This window comes from Chanodichthys erythropterus, chromosome 15, assembly GCF_024489055.1.
Source record: "Chanodichthys erythropterus isolate Z2021 chromosome 15, ASM2448905v1, whole genome shotgun sequence".
NCBI classification, from domain to species: domain Eukaryota; kingdom Metazoa; phylum Chordata; class Actinopteri; order Cypriniformes; family Xenocyprididae; genus Chanodichthys; species Chanodichthys erythropterus.
Window position 1 is genome coordinate 27,696,332 of NC_090235.1, and position 16,417 is coordinate 27,712,748.

At 35.6% G+C, this 16,417-nt stretch overlaps 1 protein-coding gene across 2 annotated transcripts; it reads left to right on the forward strand.

Annotated features, from left to right (window-relative positions):
• The first annotated feature begins 164 nt into the window (after nucleotides 1-164).
• On the forward strand, nucleotides 165-16,416 carry abcf1 (ATP-binding cassette, sub-family F (GCN20), member 1). Of its 2 annotated transcripts, XM_067411346.1 has the most exons (27): nucleotides 165-368; nucleotides 961-1,007; nucleotides 2,115-2,189; nucleotides 2,298-2,433; nucleotides 2,516-2,550; nucleotides 2,719-2,832; nucleotides 4,260-4,319; nucleotides 4,550-4,651; nucleotides 4,744-4,812; nucleotides 7,464-7,541; nucleotides 7,629-7,730; nucleotides 9,256-9,378; nucleotides 9,460-9,560; nucleotides 9,652-9,737; nucleotides 10,972-11,111; nucleotides 11,203-11,351; nucleotides 11,448-11,531; nucleotides 12,071-12,195; nucleotides 12,287-12,399; nucleotides 12,476-12,647; nucleotides 12,768-12,842; nucleotides 13,437-13,507; nucleotides 13,942-13,974; nucleotides 14,098-14,266; nucleotides 14,386-14,450; nucleotides 14,550-14,622; nucleotides 15,601-16,416. In XM_067411346.1, exons 1-27 carry the CDS (start codon nucleotides 311-313, stop codon nucleotides 15,768-15,770), a joined length of 2,625 nt encoding a protein of 874 aa, XP_067267447.1. In that variant the 5' UTR covers nucleotides 165-310; the 3' UTR covers nucleotides 15,771-16,416. The 2 variants fall into 2 exon arrangements, with proteins under 2 accessions (XP_067267447.1, XP_067267448.1); XM_067411347.1 differs by lacking the exon at nucleotides 4,260-4,319.
• The last annotated feature ends 1 nt before the right edge of the window (nucleotide 16,417 follows it).

Here is a 16,417-nt window from a genome sequence, read left to right on the forward strand (position 1 = left end):
AACCAGGTTTTCTAGAAAAAAACAAAAACAAATAAACACCAGCACAATTTCTACGGCACAAACTTTTTCTTTGAAATCAACCATTTTAGGCAACGCCAGTGCAGTACCCTGGACGGCCTGCATGACGTAATGGCGCTGTCGCAAACTGAACTCCCGGCGTTTGCATGTCTGAGGCAGTGAGCGGATAGGCCGCATGTGATGTGAGCTACAGTGTGCTCGTGCTCATTGTCAGCTGTGATACATCCCTGAGTTACATTCAACACTCTAATTTATTTTCATTCCTTGTGAGAGAAAAGGTTTAGCATAAAAAATGCCAAAGAAATCAAAAGAAGTGGCTGAGTGGGAGGGTGATGATGAACAACAAACAGGTAAGATTATGGGGTTCTGTTACAACATAGCCTGATAATAATAACGACATGAATATGATGCAACCATATCGAAATAGTTTCTGTGATGACAGCTCTGCTTTTAATTACATTTTTCTTACTTTCACTGAGTTTAATGTAGATAAAATAGCTGTGTTTTATTATATTGCTGGTATATTTTGCTTAGCCCATTAGCTTTATTGCGGAGTTTGATGTTTCATTGTCATTACATCATTTTCTTAGCCGGATATAATTTAAGACCATATTCGCTTTTGATCAATGTTACTACTATGCGCACGCGTTAACTGCTGATATAGTGGTTGTGTTTCAAAACCTAGTGAGCGGCAGCATTTTTGGGAACGTTTGAATGTGCCTAACTGCATATGATGCCCAGAAATGCTATCTAGTTAGGCAGCTCACTATTTTTGAGACAGCCTTGTTTTTATTCCAGTACACATGACATTCTTTCTGTGGCATTGTCATACTTCTGTCGGTGTGCATATTGTGCATGTTCATTCCAGTCTGCTTTGTCTGGTTTGTTTGTGAGTGTTTATGTTGACAGAAGTGCTTACTATTATGATTTTTCTTTGTTTAGAAAAACCTGTCAAAAAAGGAAAGAAGGATAAGAAGGGGAAGAAGAGCGTAAGTCTTCATTCACAACTGTGATATGTTATCAACTTAAATTCTAAATATTTTGCTTAAAGGATTAGTTCACTTTCAAATGAAAATTTCCTGATAATTTACTCACCCCCATGAACATCCAAGATGTTCATGTCTTTCTTTATTCAGTCGAAAAGAAATTAAGGTTTTTGATGAAAACATTCCAGGATTTTTCTCTATATAGTGGACTTCAATGGACCCCAAATGGTTGAAGGTCATAATTACAGTTTCAGTGCAGCTTCAAAGCATTCGACGCGATCCCAGATGAGAAATAAGGGTCTTATCTAGAGAAACCATTGCTTATTTTCTAAAAAAAAAAGACAATTTTATACATTTTAACCATAAATGCTCATCTTGAACTAGCTCTCTTCTTCTTCTCTATTAGAATTCTGGCAGTGTAGACACTGCTAAGTGTATTACTGCCCTCCACAGGTCAAAGTTTGAACTAATTGTTATATACTTGCACTAGCACATTGTATATGACAATTTAGTTCAAACTTTGACCTGAGGAGGGCAGTAATACACTTAGCAGTGTCTACACTGCCAGAATTCTAATAGAGAAGAAGTTCAAGATGAGCATTTATGGTTAAAATGTATAAAATTCTAGAAAATGAGCGATGGTTTCTCTAGATAAGACCCTTATTTCTTGTCTGGGATCATGTAGAACGCTTTGAAGCTGCACTGAAACTGTATATTTTAACCTTCAACTGTTTGGGGTCCATTGAAGTCCACTATATGGAGAAAAATCCTGGAATGTTTTCATCAAAAACCTTTTCTTTTTGACTGAATAAAGAAAGACATGAACATCTTGGATGAAATGGGGGTGAATAAATTATCAGGAAATTTTAATTTGAAAGTGAACTAATCCTTTAATTTGGTTTCAAGTACATTAAAATATGTAAAAATAAATATATTTTAGTTATTTATGCATTATATACAGTATAATGGATTTTTTTTGTCAGATAATTATTTAATCATTTTATAATTGCATTTTAGATATTAAGTAATTTTTATTTAAATAAACATACCTCTGACATCTGAATTGTTTATGCATAATTCTGCATTTTGTCATTTTAATTTCATCCTTAGTTTTTTGAGGAGCTGGCATCAGAGAATAAACCAGATGTAGAACAGCCACCAGTGAAAGAGGCACAAGGGAAACAGGTGAATTATTTTAATATAACTCCAGTGTTTTAAAATGCATTTTAATAAGTAAAAATATATATAATGAAATTACACATGTTTTTGTATTTCTTTCTCATTTGCTGTTAGCCTCAGAAGAAAAAGAAAGACAGGCGGAAAGGCAAAGCAGGAGGAGACGACGATGATGATGAAGATTCAGAGGTCATGCAGCGTCTCAAGAAACTCTCAGTCCAGGCCAGTGATGAAGATGAGGAAGAGGAAGAGGGTAATGTCATAAACTTTGTTTGTGCCTGTGTGTGTCACATCACACCACATATTTAACATTGTGGCTTATTTTTATTTTGCAGTTGTTGCTCCAGTCAAAGGAGGAAAGAGAAACAAAGTGAGTTGCTTTGATATACTCTGTGGTGTTTCACTGGGAAGCACTTTGGGGACAGTCATTTTCTCCTGCAGTGCAGTTTAAGTCATGTGATCCACATTGTGAGTCCACTAATGGCAGGACTAATCTAGATGGTGCAACACATGTTTTTTGTTCTTCTCATACTATCAGGGTGGCAACATATTTGCAGCTCTAAGTCAAAAGCAAAGTGATGATGATGACGAAGATGCAGTTGGAGATGATAATGATGATGACGATAAACCCCAAAGCAAGAAGAGCTCTAAGGTGCGTTATTTCGGAGTCAGTCATTGTGGATTGAGTGTAACAGTAAAATCTGTCTGTCACAATTTTATTTCATATTCATGCAATTATATATATGGATAATAAATATATATATATATATATATATATATATATATATATATATATATATATATATATATATATATATATATATTTACTATTTTATCCTCTGTAATTAATTTGTATTAGTAAGGACATACATTTAAAATAAAGTACAAATACAGTCATGTAAAACTGTTTAAAGTAGTTTTATATGAGTATAATGTCACACTGCTAGACATTTTTCTACTTCTCAAAATTATTTCATACATTGATCAATACAATAAAGAATTTTCATAGTTTTTTTTTTTTTATTTATTTTGTAGAGAGAAATTACACAAATCAGTGTTTGTTAGTTTCATATCTACATATAGTCGTAAAGGATTAGTTCACTTTAAAATAAAAATTAGCCCAAGCTTTACTCACCCTCAAGCCATCCTACGTATATTTGATTTTGTTCTTTGTGATGAACACAATCAGAGTTATATTAATAAATATCCTGACGCATCCAAGCTTTATAATGGTAGTGAACGGGACCAACAAGTTTGAAGCTCAAGAAAGTGCATCCATCCATTATAAACGTACTCCACACGGGGGTTAATAAAGGCCTTCTGAAGTGAAGCAATGCATTTGTGTAAGAAAAATATCCATATTTAATAAGTTATAAAGTAAAATATTTAGCTTCCACCCAGACTGCCTGTCTTCCTTCCTTTATTACCCCCCCGGAGTAGTGTGGAGTACACGTTTATGTTGGATGGATGCACTTTCTTGAGCTTCATACACGTTTACTGCCACTATAAGGCTTGGATACATCAGGATATTTATAAATATAACTCCAATTGTGTTTATCAGAAAGAACAAAGTCATATACACCTAGGATGGCTTGAAGGTGAGTAAAGCTTGTGGTAATTTTGATTGTAATGTGAACTAAACCTTTACTAGTCATCAGTGGCTGTCTATACTGTCACCATTCATAATATTATCTTTACAGCATCGTCAGATTTGATGTACCTAACCATAATACATATGCATCACCCACCACATAATTATTCCTCTCTAATATTCTGTTGATTTACCTTTCAGTCCCACTCCAGCAGCCATCCCTCATGTCCTTTCTCTCGCCTCATGACATTCCCAGTGGAATTCATTCCATTTTGCATTCATTCCTTTTCTTAATGGAATCGTGTGATATTGGCACTCTTCTGTCTTGGTTTAGGGTTTTTATCTTTTGTGCGAAGCCGATTCACATAATTTTGTTCACATAGTATTTGTTTGATACGGAAGGGAAGAACATATTAGGCTGCATATTGAATATTTCTATATTTATAAGGACGTGTGCCTGTTTCTGTACATGTATGTATGTGATTTAGGAAGTTGAGAAGGTAACCAAGGGCAAGAAAAAAGATAAGGCTAAACCTAAAATAATAAAGGTGGGTACATGGGATCGTTTCTTAAGCTTCTTTATATTTTTATTCCCTCTTTTTCTTCTTCAAAATTCACATCTTCTACTTTGCTGTTTTTTTTTTATATATTGCTACATTACAGCAGTGGTTTACTAAATCCTTTTTGATATTCCAATCTGCTTTACTAACAATATTGCACGGTGCTTTGATCACACATTTCGTGTAGGATCTATGGTTTACTCTATTCTTAAACACAGGAGGCCTCAGAGGATGAACAAGATGAAGGGATGGAGAAAAAAGATGAGAATGAAAAGAAAGGAGGGAAAAAGGGCAAGAAAGCTGCTGCTAAACCACCTAAGGTGGGTGTGTCTTGTTTTGATGAATATGTTGTTTTGACAAGCCAGTGAAGGTTTAAGTGTGACTAAACTAAAAGATGTCTCAATGTTTACAGGAGGAAGATGAAGCTGAAGAGAAAGAACAAGAGAAGCCTCAGAAGAAAGGCAAGAAGGAACAGCCCAAGGTCAGATTGAGCTAATATAAATACTACCATTCAAAAGTTTTAGGTCAGTAAAATGTTTTTTATTTTTTATTTAAGAAATGAAGTTTCATTCAGCAAGGATGCATTAAATTGATCATAAGTTATTATGGCAACAAATGGGATCCTACACAGAAACCAAGGAAACAGGAACTAAACAAATGTGATAGATTAATGCTATTAATTATTATGATTAAATAACACATTAAAACATTAGCATGTAGCCTTCAAATATTGATACATTAAGTAAACCCTGCATTAAAAAGATCAAATGAAAAATTAGTGTACACTTTAAGACCTTAAAAAATGTCGTTCAACTTCAGAAGACAGATTAAGATATTCTTGATGAAATCCGAGGGTTTCTGAACTACACATAGGCAGCAATGTTATTGCACCTTTCAAGGCCCAGAAAAGTAGTAAAGACATCATTAAAACAGTTCATGTGACTACAGTGGTTCAACATTAATATTATGAAGTGATGTGATGACTTTTTTTTTTTCTTTTTTTTTTTTTTTTTTTGCACAGATGAAATTGTTGAATAAAGTTGTTATTTTTATGTTTTTGCACACAAAAAGTATTCTCGTCACATCATAACATTAAGGTTGAACCACTGTAGTCATATGGACTATTTTAACAATGTTTTTTTACTACTTTTCTGGACCATGAATGTGGTAATTTAGTTGCTCTCTCTGGGGGATAAAAAAACGGATTTCAATTTCCTTAATTTGTGTTCCGAAGATAAACGAAGGATTATGGATTTGGAACTTACGGATTTGGAACGACATGAGGATAAGTAATTAATGACAGAAATTTAATTTTTAGGTGAACTAACCCTTGAAGCAGCACAATTGTTTATTAGCAACTGTTTTATTAGCTTACAACATTAATATTAGCTTATGACTAGTGGTGGGCCGTTAACGGCGTTAACGTGCTGCGTTAACGCGAGACTCTTATCGGGCGATAAAAAAAATATTGCCGTTAATCTCTTCTCAAAATTGGGTTGGGAGCTGGGTCTATTCTACGCAAGTTATGATGACTTTCACCTTGATATTTTAGCGCGGATGTATACCTAGCCGAACTGACCCTTCTCAAGACCCATCCGCCCCCCCCCTAGTTACTGTTGCTTTGGTCGACAAGCCGTGGTGCTGTCAGGCCCGTCACGTCACACAGTGATAAATGCATCACGGAGCAGAGGACACTGACAAGACAAAGCAGGTAACTTATGATATTTAACAAAGTCCCAGCTTTAAAACTGTGTAGTTTTTTAAGAAATTCAAACAATAAAACCCATTTTCTTTAATGTGTCGTGATCATGGTCGTGACAGATTGCTGTAGCACCTCAGCTCAAGAGGCTCGTAAACTGATCATCTCTTACTACGAGTCCATTTATAGCATCAGATAACCATGAATGAACATGAGAATCAGTGTTGTTTCAAACGCGGAAAGATGTCAATATACAAAATATAATATACAAAAGTTTAACTCCACTGAGGTTAATCTTCTAACTCCTATCTGCTTTGTCGGACAAAATGGTGGATTACTTTTAGTCACTTGCTGCGTCCCAATTCGCCTACTTATAGTACGCCCTAAAATATGTACTCTTTCTGTGAACAAAAGTACTTACTTTTGAGTGTGTAGCAAGAGAGTAGACAAGCTTTGGGACATACTATCACGTCATACAGTTGCGTCTTTGCTCTCTGTCGCATACTGTCACCGTAAACTTCCCTGTCAATCATCTTACATCCTCCACATTTCATTTAGCTCATTTCCTGCCGTATCGGAGAGAAATGCAGCACGTTGATCTGCAGTCGCGAGTCTTTCATGTGGACAACTCTCCTCATATTAATGCATAAAGATGCATTTAAAACTTAATGGCCAATCAGATCTTTATAAAAGTCCACATTGGTATTTGCAGATGAAAAATAACACGTATAACATTAAATAAATATTTTCTATCAGTTTGAACGGATTATTAGTCACTCAAACAACCTCTCAGCCTCTATCGTGCATATTCGTCATGTTTTGTAGTTTTTAACATGTTTTACTCGTGTTTGTAGTTCTGAACTGAATCCTCGTACAACGTGCAATGGGTTGTGGGCAATATTAGCCTTTATAGTGTGCACGGATCCACACTTCGAAAATCTACCGGAAATAGTAGACCATCCGGGGACTTTTGGCATACTCTTTTCAACATACTATGCTTTGGCACACACTTATTTTAATCTCACATACTATTTAGGATGGATAGTATGGACATTGGGACGCAGGGACAATTTGGGTATCTCACATATTCTGAATGTCTTCGGCAGAATTCAAATGAGCCATTTTAATCTAGATTAATCTAGATTAATTCCAAAATTAATCTAGATTAAAAAAATTAATCTATGCCCACCTCTACTTATGACACTGAGCACTGCCTAAAACTTGTATTATGAGCACTTCTTGTGTCTATTTGCCGCGTCTCGCTTGTTGACTCACTTGTTGTATTCCTCGCTTGTAAGTCGCTTTGGATAAAAGCGTCTGCCAAATGAATAAATGTAAATGTAAATATTAGCATGATATTAGGATCATGTGACACCAAAGACTGGGGTAATGGGTGCTAAAAAAATTCTGAGTATGTTTTGGTGTGTTTTCAGAAAGGGAAGCCTGCTCGCCCTCCTCCTAGTGATGATGAAGAGGAGGAGGAAAAGAGTGATGACAATGACATGATGATGGTACAATAAAATTATTTAATTTTGTATTCCTAATATTTGAAATCTCCAAGTGTTCATTCATCCACTATTCTATTTCCTGTCCCATAGAGTGCAGAGGATGCGCTCGCAGCTGAGCAAGCCAAAGAAAAACAAGTGGACGACCCTTTCGCTAACATGAGTAAAAAAGAGAAGAAGAAAAAAAAGAAAATGGTAGTGTATCCAAATTTTTAATACTCTAATTTGTTTATATTATATAAGGACAAATTGCTCTCAATTGTTGTGACCACAGAAGAATATTTAAAGGTGCCCAAGAATGCTTTTTGCAGATGTTATATAAGTCTAAGGTGTCTCCTGAATGTGTCTGTGAAGTTTCAGCTCAAAATACCCCATAGATTTTTTTAATTCATTTTTTTAACTGCCTATTTTGGGGCATCATTAACAATGCACTGATTTACACTCGGCGCCGCCCCCTTAAATCGCGAGCTCCCTGCCACACGAGCTGTCGACTATATTACAGGGCATTTACAAAGTTCACACAGCTAATATAACCGTCAAATGGATCTTTACACGATGTTCGTCATGCATGCTGCATGCATGCTTCGAATTATGTGAGTAAAGTATTTATTTGGATGTTAAAGTTTTATTCTGAATGAGTTTGAGAGTGCTCCGTGGCTAACGGCTAATGCTACACTGTTGGAGAGATTTATAAAGAATGAAGTTGTGTTTGTGCATTATACAGACTGCAAGTGTTTAAAAAATCAAAATAGCGACGTCTCTTGTCTCCGTGAATACAGTAAGAAACGATGGTAACTTTAACCTCATTTAACAGTACATTAGCAACATGCTAACGAAACATTTAGAAAGACAATTTACAAATATCACTAAAAATATCATGCTATCATGGATTATGTCAGTTATTATTGCTCCATCTGCCATTTTTCACTATTGTTCTTGCTTACCTAGTCTGATGATTCGGCTGTGTGCAGCTCCAGATGTTAACTGGCTACCCTTGTCTAATGCCTTTCATAATGTTGGGAACATCATGGGCTGGCATATGCAAATATTGGGGCGTACACCCCGATTGTTACGGAAAAGTCGGTGTTATGTTGCGATTCGCCTGTTCTTCGGAGGTCTTTTAAACGAATGAGATTTACATAAGAAGGAGGAAACAATGGAGTCTGAGACTCACTGTATGTCTTTTCCATGTACTGAACTCTTGTTATTTAACTATGCCAAGATAAATTAAATTTTTGAATCTAGGGCACCTTTAATGTTTATTTTAATATTTTCAGTTTTCACTTAAATTTAAATACTTTTTTTTTTTTTGTTTTTTTAGTACTTAAAGTTTAGTCAAAATCATTAATTGCATCTAATATAAAAGTTTGTTTATGTAATATGTGTATATATTATTATATTTTTATATTATTTATATTTGTGTATGTATGTATGTATGTATTTGTGTATGTATATATATATATATATATATATATATATATATATATATATATATATATATATATATATATATATATATATATTATAAAATATACATTCACAGTATGCACACATATATTATGTAAACACAAACCTTTATTGAACTACTAAAACGTTTTTTCTTTTATGCATCTAAAATTAATTTTATTTCAGCTTTTCTTTCAATGAACCAAAAATTATTTGTAATAGTTTGTTAACAATAACAACACTGATTGTAGACACTTCCTCCTGTGCTGTGCAGATGGAGTATGAGCGTCAGGTGGCTCTTGTGCGTGCTCAGGACGAAATAGAAGGAGACTTCTCCATCTCTCAGGCTGAGATGTCCTCTCGACAGGCCATGCTGGAAAATGCCTCAGACATCAAGGTTAGATGAATGGGAATCTTTCCTCTGAGCCATTTGAAAATGCTTAGTACTGTGTACTAAATGATTTCCATTGTGTTTTAGTTAGAAAGATTCAGCATTTCAGCCCACGGAAAGGAGCTGTTTGTTAACGCAGACCTTCTGGTTGTTGCTGGTAGACGATATGGTCTGGTTGGACCAAATGGGTGGGTTGATGGTTTTAATTTGACACATTACTACATTGCACTTAAGATTTTGTTTGGAGGTTTCACACTTGTAAAAACCTGTTTGAATCAGGAAAGGGAAGACCACTCTATTGAAGCACATCGCTAACAGAGCTCTCAGCATTCCTCCCAATATTGATGTCCTGCTTTGTGAGCAAGGTACAGTATAGCACTGTTATTTCAGTATCATTGAGATACTGTTATTGTTTTTAATATTATTTCAAATTTAAATTTTTATTTTTTTTGTTTTAGTTTTAATTAGTAATTAGTAGTAGTTATTAATAGTAGTATTTTAATTACTATTAATTAGTAGTAAATTTTTTGTTTGTCATTTTTTTGTTATAGTTTTTACTCATTTTAATTTCTCAGTTATTTCAGTACACAAAGTTAAACTAATTAAAAATGTTTCTTTGGCAACTAGCTGAAATGAAAATCATTAAAAATATTTTATTTTATTTCGGTTAACTTTTCTATTATTTCAAGTAACACAAATGTTTTTCACAAATAGTTTAGTTAGGTTAGATACCTTTTTTTCTAGAATGAGTCCGATACCTATACTTTCATTTTTGGCACTCACCAATACCGAGTACCAATACCTATTTTTTCATTTGCATTTGTAATTTTTAAATGCACTTCCTTGCCAAAAAAAGGTACCTGTTTGGATTTTAATAGGAAAAATACTTAAGAATTTATGAATGGATCATTATTACAGTGATTATTATGTTTCTAGCAAGTTATATATTTGGCAATGGTTCTTATAAACCTTAAAATATGGAGTGTGTAGCTTTTCAATTCTTAAACAACCATGTAGGAAGACACATCATGGCTATATTCCAGGATGAAAATGTCAAGATTCATCAGGCTCAAATTGTGAAAGAATGGTTGGGAGGGAGCATGAGGAGTCATTTTCACACATGAATGGGCACCTCTGAGTCCAGAACTTAATTTCATTGAAAGTCTTCGGGATGTGCTGGAGGAGACTTTACAGAGTGCTCACCTCTTGCATTGTCAATACAAGATCTTGACCAAAAATGGATGCACTTTTTGATGGAAATAACCATTAATAGGTGCATCAGGAACCATTCTTTCAATTTTATCCCTGATGAATCTTGGCATTGTCATACTGGAATATGGCCATGTTACATCTTCTGACATGGCTGTTTAAGAAATGAAAAGCTTCTCACTCTTTTAGGGTTAAAATAACTTTTACCAATGATTTGTACGAGCTTATGTCAGTGTTCTGTTCTGTTTGATAATGCTTTATCGCATTAGCAATTTTTTTTATCCCCACTTTCCTATTTGAGCTGTTCATTTTGGGTTTGATATGGTATGGTGAATCCAGATTCATACCAATTGTGAAATCCCTTACTGATTTTTCTTTGTTGTTTCTCAGAGGTGGTAGCAGACGACACTCCTGCAGTTCAGGCAGTGCTAAAGGCCGATACCCGCAGACTGAAGCTCCTGGAGGATGAACGGCAGTTACAGAGTCGGTTGGACAAAGGAGACGACAGCGTGGCAGAGAGGCTCGATAAGGTCCGACGAGAGCAGCTAGCTGAAATCCTGTAAATATGCTGATCAATGGAATAGTGGAGGATAACTGTACGTGTGTGTGTGTCACTCACAGGTGTATGAGGAGCTGAGGGCGATCGGAGCAGCGGCAGCGGAGGCTAAAGCTCGTAGGATCTTGGCTGGTCTGTCTTTCACTTCAGAGATGCAGAACAGACCCACCAAGAAGTTCTCTGGTGGTTGGAGGATGAGAGTGTCACTGGCTAGGTGGGAATTTATTCATTTTATAAATGTTAAAGTCTACACTCATATTGTCATGAGGAATTACATATTATTGTTTTTCTATGTTATTTTTTTCTGCAGAGCGCTGTTCATGGAGCCCACTCTGCTGATGCTGGACGAGCCCACTAACCACCTGGACCTTAACGCTGTCATCTGGCTTAACAAGTAATTACTTCTGCTATAAGTTTCAACAAAACAAGTCCATCTAGTTGATGTATTTACATTTCATGCAAATTACAAGTGGCCTACTTTTAATTGTTTCCAGTTGATGGTGTTTTTTGATTGTATTAAGGGGAGTTTACACTGATTGTATCACTGGAAGTCGTCAGTTTCCAGTGTTTTTGATCTTATTATCGTATTTTCCAAAATACATTGCAAGCAGAATGGATATATCATAGAAGGGTGTCTATGAAGTAAATGTATCGAATTAATAGAATGTTAAACAAATTAAATATTTACTCCTATATAGCTGGTGTGCGTTGAGCTGATAAGCGTTATTATAAGCAACATTATTGATAAGTTCAATAATGTTAAACTTTTCATAACGTCGTATTGCTGGACACACAATGCATCACAAATGTTTGCTGTCACTCGTGTTGCAACTGCTCAGCAAAAAAATAAAGAACAATGATTTTTGGTCGCTTTGTCATTATAATTGCTATATAGTGCTCAAGAATTACCTTACATCTCATTTTTTCTTTCAGCTACTTGCAGAGCTGGAAGAAAACTCTTCTAATTGTGTCCCACGACCAGAGTTTCTTAGATGATGTCTGTACAGATATCATTCACCTAGACAACCAGAAACTCTACTACTATAGGGGCAACTACCGTGAGTTTTGTTTTAAATGCCGACACAAATTAAAACTGCTTGAAGAAGTTTAATTATCTAACTGTATTTTTGTTTGCTTGATTTGTCTTAGTAACGTTTAAGAAGATGTACATACAGAAACAGAAAGAACTCCTGAAGCAGTATGAGAAACAAGAGAAAAAGCTCAAAGACCTGAAGGCTGGAGGAAAGTCCACAAAGCAAGCTGTGAGTCCTTGGCATTTTCCTTGATTATTCAATTCTTCTGAAAGACTCCTATTCATTTTCCGTCTTTCATTTGCAGGAGAAACAGACGAAAGATGCTTTGACAAGGAAACAGCAGAAGGGAAAGAAGAAAAGCCAGGAGGAGGAGAGCCATGAGAGCACGGAGCTCCTCAGGAGGCCGAGAGAATACACCGTCAAATTCACTTTCCCCAACCCTCCTCCACTTTCACCACCAATTCTAGGCCTGCACAGTGAGTACATTTCTATTTTTCCTGTCTCTTATCAGTTTAACTCTGTTGAAGAATTATGTTTTTATTAAACATTTGGGTTTTGATGACAAGTTTGTTGTTTCCTCTCATTCACTCTCACAGGTGTTGACTTTGGTTATGAAGGCCAGAAGCCTCTGTTCAAGAATGTGGACTTTGGAATTGACATGGAGTCCAGAAGTAAGTCACATATCCACTTAAAGCCACTTTTCCACTGGAATTACCCAGAAAACATTTTCCCAGGAACTTTTTTCCCCCCAGACCTGTTGCTGTCTGCGTTTCCATCACTTTCTAAAGTACTGTGAAGATTAAGTCTTGAATGAATAACGGTGACGTAGGACTGCACGCGACTTTCCAGTTCCTGCTGGATTTCTCTGCATATAAGCTTAATAAAGCCTGATCCTCGTCAGCGGTCCATCGTATTTTTTTTTTAACTCCATTGTTGATTCGAATAGCAAACAACTCTTACTGCACGCACCGCAACAGACTTTTAAAAAATGTTGTTGAAATAAAATGCTGCATGGAGTCAACCAATCAGCATGTTCAGCACCCAAGTGTCACCACTGAAAGTACTACCTTGCGAGCAGGGAAATTTTTACCCTGAACTTCATTTAAACCCTGGTTCCTGTGGTCGAAACACAGAGTGCCACCCCAAAGTCCCTAGGGATAGTTCCTGCGGTGGAAATGTGGCTTATGACTGGCAGGTTAATGATGGTGGAAAATTTTCACAAGAGATTGTTAGAAAATTAACCTGAGATCATTTTTCTGTTTCAGTATGTATTGTTGGGCCCAATGGAGTTGGTAAGAGTACACTCCTCCTGCTTTTGACAGGAAAATTAATTCCTGTAAGTACCAGTTATATTTATGAAATAATTACTTAGGTCTCATTCACTAATAATTGCGTAGATTATTTCGTATTTGTACGCACAGGAGAACTTCTCACGAGAAATCTCTGCCTAATTCACAACACGTGCTTACGCACATTATTTTGTTCTTAACCTTGTTCTTATTTTAAGAATCCTCGAGCAATACCAATACCTATATTTTGTCGTAAATTTATAATGTTTTTTAGTACGAAATTTTTGGTGAATTGTGATTTGTTCTTAAAATCGTTCCTACGCACATTTCACACACAAATTTGTGCGTATGCATTTTTAGTGAATGAGACCCAATTTTTGTAAAAAATGTTATTTGAGAATAATGATTGTGTACTCATTTTTCCCCCCAAGTTTGTTGATTTGTTTCTTTCATGCCACTAATTATTTTTATTTTTTTTTAGTCAAAAGGAGAGATGAGGAAGAACCATCGATTGGTAGGCCAAATGTTTAAAATCATTCTTTTTTTTTTAATCATTCTTTTTATTTTCTTGACCTTTGGGTAATTGGTTATTCTGCGTGTATATATAATTGGGTAATTCTTCTATCTGTACCTGTAGAAAGTAGGGTTCTTCAATCAGCAGTATGCTGATCAGTTAAACATGGAGGAGTCTCCCACAGAGTACCTCCAGAGGAATTTCAACCTCCAGTATCAGGACGCCAGAAAGTGCCTGGGTCGCTTTGGGTTAGAGAGCCATGCACACACCATCCAGATCTCCAAACTGTCTGGTAAGCACTATAGAAATGCATTCATGGATGCTTTTCAAACTCATTTGTCTTGTCGATATTTTTTCTGATTTGTGCTTTTTTTTTTGTTTTGTTTGTTTGTTTGTTTTGGGGTTTTTTAGGTGGTCAGAAGGCAAGAGTGGTATTTGCTGAACTTTCTTGTCGGCAACCTGACGTCCTCATCTTGGTAAGGAGTAATGTCATGGTTTAAATTTCTTATTCAAGATTTTTCAAATAAAATTAGTGGTTTAACATTCTCTCTTAACCTCTCTATGCAAATGTACAGGATGAGCCCACAAATAACCTGGACATCGAGTCGATTGATGCATTATCAGAAGCCATCAATGAATACAAAGGGGGTACGTTTTCTTCTGTTTTGGTTTCCAAAATAGGACAACTGAGTCTAAATTTATTGATCACAAATGCCATTCATTTGAATGCCCAATTTCAAATTGAATACCCATTCATTGATGTTAATATACCTTGTTCTACAAGATTTAACTTATTACAACGATTCTCAAGGTAGAAGGTAAAATGTGGTAAAATCTTAAACGATTAGTTCACTTTCAAAATAAAATTTCTGATAATTTACTCACCCCAATGTCATCCAAGATGTTCATGTCTTTCTTTCTTCAGTCGAAAAGAAATTAAGGTTTTTGATGAAAACATTCCAGTATTATTCTCCTTATAGTAGACTTCAATGGCCTCCAGATGGTTGAAGGTCAAAATTAGTTTCATTGCAGCTTCAAAGGGCTTTAAGTAAACTATCCCAGACGAGGAATAAGGGTCTTATCTAGAGAAACCATCACTCATTTTCTAAAAAAAAAAAAAAAAAAAAAAATTTATACATTTTAACCATAAATGCTCATCTTGAACTAGCTCTCTTCTTCTCTTTTAGAATTCCAGCAATGTAGATGCTGCTAAGTGTATTACTGACCTCTACAGGTCAAAGTTTGAACTAAATTGTCATATACAATATGCTAGTGCAAGTATACAACAATTAGTTCAAACTTTGACCTGTGGAGGGCAGTAATACTCTTAGCAGTGTCTACACTGCTGGAATTCAAATAGAGAAGAAAAAAGAAGAGCTAGTTCAAGATGAGCATTTATGGTTAAAACGTATGTAATTTAATTAATTTTTTTAAATGAGCGATGCTTTCTCTATATAAGACCCTTAAATCCTGGAATGTTTTCATCAAAAACCTTAATTTCTTTTTGACTGAAGAAAGACATGAATATCTTGGATGACATGGGGGTGAGTAAATTATCAGGAAATTGTAATTTGAAAGTGAACAAATCTTTTAACGTCTAATATGATTTTTTTTTCTTTCTTTTAGCTGTGATAATCGTGAGCCACGATGCCAGGCTGATCACGGAGACCCAGTGCCACCTGTGGGTGGTGGAGGACCAGTCAATCAACCAGATCGATGGAGACTTTGATGACTACAAGAGAGAAGTGCTGGAGGCCCTTGGAGAAACCCTGGTCAACAAGCCTAAAAATGAATAACGGCTGGTATTAATAACAAGATTGTCAAACTACATCACTGAAGGGCTCATCTAAGTTGCTAATTCTCAATCGAGCCAAAAAGTTTTTTGACTGATCATGCAAAATCAGTACCTGCATGCAAACTCTGTAGGGTGATATATACAAACCCTAGAGTCACAGTGTTGGTGTAGGATGTTTTTCCCACCATGCCTTTTAGGTGAAAACTGATTCCAGATAAGTATTTTTATTTGCAGACGATTTATATGCACATCGCTTGTTCTTTAGTCATGATGTCTGACATTCTTGTATTAATCTTGCATTCAGGCCATATCATTACCAGCTGTTTGATGCTATGCTATAAAACATACCATGTCCCCATCAAATGTGAACAGAGGGGGCTAGAAGTGTGCAGTTTGATAAGTGTCTGACTGCTGATACATATATTTAGTGTTAAACTGCCTTTGAACACTTTGGCTTAGGTCATTAAATTATGCTGACATACTAAACCAGCCCCAAAGAGTTTAACCTATATAATGTTCAAGCAATGATGCGACCTGTATCTCATCTGTCTTGAATGATAAAATAAACACATGACTATTGACTAACTTGATTTGAATATATAGTGTATATCCAAATTTCATGGAAAAGCAAATAAATGATTTTTGCAG

Coding starts and splice junctions, on each gene's coding strand:
- abcf1 (XM_067411346.1), top strand. CDS start 311: ATGCCAAAGAAATCAAAAGAAGTGGCTGAGTGGGAGGGTGATGATGAA. Junction 11,112..11,202: donor TGGCAGAGAGGCTCGATAAG/GTCCGACGAGAG, acceptor TGTCACTCACAG/GTGTATGAGGAGCTGAGGGC. Junction 11,352..11,447: donor ATGAGAGTGTCACTGGCTAG/GTGGGAATTTAT, acceptor TTTTTTCTGCAG/AGCGCTGTTCATGGAGCCCA.